The sequence below is a fragment of the Corylus avellana genome, chromosome ca8 (genome assembly GCF_901000735.1).
Source record: "Corylus avellana chromosome ca8, CavTom2PMs-1.0".
Taxonomy (NCBI): domain Eukaryota; kingdom Viridiplantae; phylum Streptophyta; class Magnoliopsida; order Fagales; family Betulaceae; genus Corylus; species Corylus avellana.
The window spans coordinates 6,361,572-6,365,781 of NC_081548.1; the positions used below are offsets into that span (position 1 = coordinate 6,361,572).

General features: G+C 32.8%; 1 protein-coding gene across 1 annotated transcript; it reads left to right on the plus strand.

Moving 5' to 3' along the window:
• The first annotated feature begins 764 nt into the window (after positions 1 to 764).
• Positions 765 to 1,810, plus strand: LOC132190762 (uncharacterized). The gene is made up of 2 exons (XM_059605812.1): positions 765 to 1,106; positions 1,427 to 1,810. The coding sequence occupies exons 1-2, from the start codon at positions 765 to 767 to the stop codon at positions 1,808 to 1,810; spliced, it is 726 nt and encodes a 241-aa protein (XP_059461795.1).
• The last annotated feature ends 2,400 nt before the right edge of the window (positions 1,811 to 4,210 follow it).

The following is a 4,210-nucleotide window of genomic DNA, read 5'->3' on the forward strand; positions in this document are numbered from 1 at the left end:
GAAAAATTTTCTAAGTATATACACACCAAACAAAACTTTACTTACAAGGTTGCATGTAGGAGGCTCAGCAATCTCAGGAACAAATAAGTTCATCTAAGAGTTCGTCCAAAATCAAATACTCTAGAAGCTCTGGATTGGAAAGACGCAGAGATTTGGTGCGGGACGGGAAGAGAGTTCGTCAAAAATCAATTTATTTATTATTATTTCTTTCATCATTTTAATTTTGAATTTAAAATTAAATGATTTTACACAATAAAAAATCAGAAGAGAAATGCTTCAATCTAATTAAAATTTCACATTTTGCCCATAAAAGTCTACATGGCAAGATGCCATATTATTATTATTATTATTATTTTTTCTTTTTGTGGAGAGAAAAAGACAAAACAAAAAAAAGATGATGTGATATCTTGTTATATAGACTTTTATGGGCAAAATATAGAGTTTTTATTAGATTCTAACATATCTCAAATTAAAATGGGACTACCACCTAAGATTTATATGGCCAAAACATAGACTTTTTAATGCAATCAAACAATATCTATCGAGGTTTTATTAGATTCTAGAATATCTTTTAGTGTTTGATTGAAACTCTGATTGCCTTTGAAACTTGTATAAATACATTGATCCTCGCCTATTTTAACATCAATGTGATCTGAAAGTGATCCCCACCCTTGTATAAATATTGCCGTCAAATGGGATTTGAAACGACGCCGGTAGGATTTTGATTTCACCCGACTGTTGAAGAGATTTTTATGTTTCTTCGAATGAAGGTAAAAGGGAGAGGCATTGCCTCAGAGGTGGGTGAGTTCGATATCTATGGGAACAGGGAACCATGGATTATATTTGATCCAACGGTGAAAAAACAATTCTTCGTCTTTACAAAGTTGAAGAAGAAGAGCAAGTCAAGGAGGGATAGAGTAGTTGGGTGCGGCACTTGGAAGAACGAACACACTCAAGAAGTTCGTGATCCTAAAAACAACAAACTCATTGGAATCAAGAAATCTTTTGTCTTCAAATATACAAAGAACAAGGCCAACAGTACTGACTGCAATGGCCACTGGATCATGAAGGACTTTTCTCTTCGAGACTACTCAAAAGTGGAAGATGTATGTATATATATATATAATCCTAATCTCTCGTGAATTTCTTTTTCCTTTAAATTTGAGATTTTCAAATTCATAAATCTCGGGCTTCTTAGGGTCTAAAAGAAGCCATGTTTCAGCATTTAATGAGGAAGTTACTAAACCTATGTTTCTAACTTCCTCATTAAATTTCGGTTGAGATTTATGAATTTGAGAATAGATCTATTCTAGAGAATTCTAGGAGATCTCAATCTGTTTTTATTTGGTTTGTATAGTTGGTTTGTTATATTTAATTAGATTTATTAATTATTGTTTTTTGTTTTGTGTATCTTGTATGCATGCAGTTTGATGAGTACGTCATTTGTAAAATCAGAAACAAAGACTTGGATAAAATGAAACATCCAATCAGAAACTTTCAACACCATGCCCAACCATCCAATAATCAACAAGTTGCAGTCCTGGAGCCCAACGAAATACACCAAAACAATGGTAAGATCAAGAGAAACCTGAGCCCCGGAGAAGAAAATATTGACATTGTTGCCCAGCAGACGAACCCTATTGCTGTTGTGCCTGTGTCATCATCTTTAGCAGAATTTTATGCAACAACATCCCCACCATTACTTACGGAGTTTGAAGGTGATGAGTTTCGTGCAATTTATGATGAGATTAGTGCAATTTGTGATGATCAACAACCCCCTACGTATACGTGCGATAGTGCTATCAGCTAGTTCATGCCCTTGGATTTGAAGATTTTTCCACTTGTATTGGAGTTTTGTTGTCGTAGGATATTTTGTATTATTAATTCTTTCATTTGTTTATGTAAGGATTACTTCATTTATATTTGTTTACATTTATGCCTCAATGTAATTACAATCCTGAGTCAAGCTAATGTTTCAAGTTGATGAATTTGTAAACTTTTTTTTTTTTGTTTTGTTAATATCCTTTTAAATCCAGTGTATCATCCAATTCATAAATTAATTGTTCTTCTACTGACTTTTACTGATGCACTTCCAGCTTTTCATATTGAAACAATAGGAAGTGATTGTTCTCCTGTTCATTGAAGCTCTCTGTATTTGTAGGAGGATCAGAGGATGTTGTTGCCAAAGGTTAGATCCTATATATATACCCTCTTTTATCTTCTTTGGCTTTTTCATTTTTTATTTTTTGCCTAGGCCTTAATCTTCTTATCAACCAATAGATAACATATCATATATACACACATTGTACTACCCTCAAGAAGTTTTATAAGACGGAATATTGATCTCTTGAAACAACTGTATTTGCATATAGTTCATTGTCTGTTCTTTTCATATAAGCAATTACATCAAAGAGTGGGAAAAGATCAAAATGTTAGATAGGTGCAGAATAGTAACAAAAATCGCACCATCTTCCTGTTTTTTTACATATTACCTACAATTCTGAATAAATAAATAAATAAAGGAGTGAATAGATTTTTTCACTAATTAATGAAAAATATTGATCAAATTTTAAGTGAACAATTAAAAGAGCAACAATAGTCCTTTTTTGTATAGCCATGCTCTGAAGCTTCAACATCTCTTTATGGCTCATCAAAGAATTAGAGATCAATGGAGACACAAATGTTATCTTTGCTATTTGAAAATGCAGACATAAAGGCAATAACAATCCATAATCACAACCTCAGAAACAATGACTTTTGTATCATTTATATTGCTGTGATTACCATCTCTACAAAAAGTAAGAGCACTAGAGAGCTGCAGTGTTAATGAGTGCCATATCCCTACTAGCAATACCAATGTAAGAGAAAAAAAAATAGATCTCTTTCTGAAGGCTATACATTTTCTCACAAAGATTTCATCAAACACATGACGGGATAGCTTGAACATTCACAACCAGCAGCAACTCAAATCAAACACATTGTACTGGTTCTTTTGGCACCTAAATGCTGCAGCAAAAACAAATTCGAGAATTTTAACAAACAAAACCAGCTACACACAAAGGGGAAAAGAAAAAAATCCATTCTTGTCTATGGATCTGAAGGTGGGGTCAATTCCATAGATTGTGGCAAGGGTGTCGATGATTGTTGATGAGGAAGAAATCCCTGGCAAACGAAAAAGCTTTAAAGACGTTTTCTTTTGTTCAGAGAAACAGGGAAACAAATCCATCAACGCATGCCAATGTCACGTCCTGCAGAGAAAAGTCATTCCATATCAGCGTTTTTTTTTTTTTTTTTTCGTTTTATATGAGATAATTTATATACTTTACTTGTTAATTTTATATTTTATATAATATAATTTATATTTGTACTTTACTTAATACGTGTTAACGTTAAGTATATGATGTATATCATTTACTAAGGGTGCGTTTGGGAGTGCGATTTCAAAAAAATAATCTGCGATTTTAAACCAAATCGCAATTTTAGGGTGTTTGGGATTGCGATTTTAAAAACGCAAATTTTAAAATCGCAAAAAAATCTGCGTTTTCCATAAAATTTGATTAAGAGTTAACATTGAAAAAAGTCTTGAATTCACACCAAAAACAAAATCGCGATTTCTAAAAAAAAGTTATTTTGTGCAATAGTTACCTTTTTTTTAGCGGGAATGAAAAAAATACCAATAATACCCACCTAAAATATATTAAAACCCTTTTTTCTCTTTTTTTTTTCTTCCTCTGTCTCGTTCATCCTTTCTCCGTCCAGTAGCAGTGTGCGTCGCTGTTGTTCATCTCTCCGCCTCTCTACCAGGTAATAATCTCACCTTAATATTTTCTTCCTCTCTATATAACTTCTTTACTTTTGTAAAACTTTCCACTGTTTATATATGTGGTTTGTATGATTACTGTGCCTTTTTATATATGTGTTGCATTCTCTTCTCTATTTTTCCCACCAAACAAACAGAGATGGAGCAAATAATTCTGTCAAAATTCACATACAACACACATCCCACAAAAAAATAAAAAAAAATAAAAAATATATGGGTATTGCTAGTTTGTGATATTGGGTATTGCCCGTTTGTGATATATATAACACGCATCCCACCAAAAAAAAAATGGGTATTGCCAGTTTGTGATATATATATACCGTCTACTTTTTCTATGTATAAATGGAGGGACCTCTCTCTCCATCTCTCAGGTGTTACACACATCCCACA

Coding starts and splice junctions, on each gene's coding strand:
- LOC132190762 (XM_059605812.1), top strand. CDS start 765: ATGAAGGTAAAAGGGAGAGGCATTGCCTCAGAGGTGGGTGAGTTCGAT. Junction 1,107..1,426: donor ACTACTCAAAAGTGGAAGAT/GTATGTATATAT, acceptor GTATGCATGCAG/TTTGATGAGTACGTCATTTG.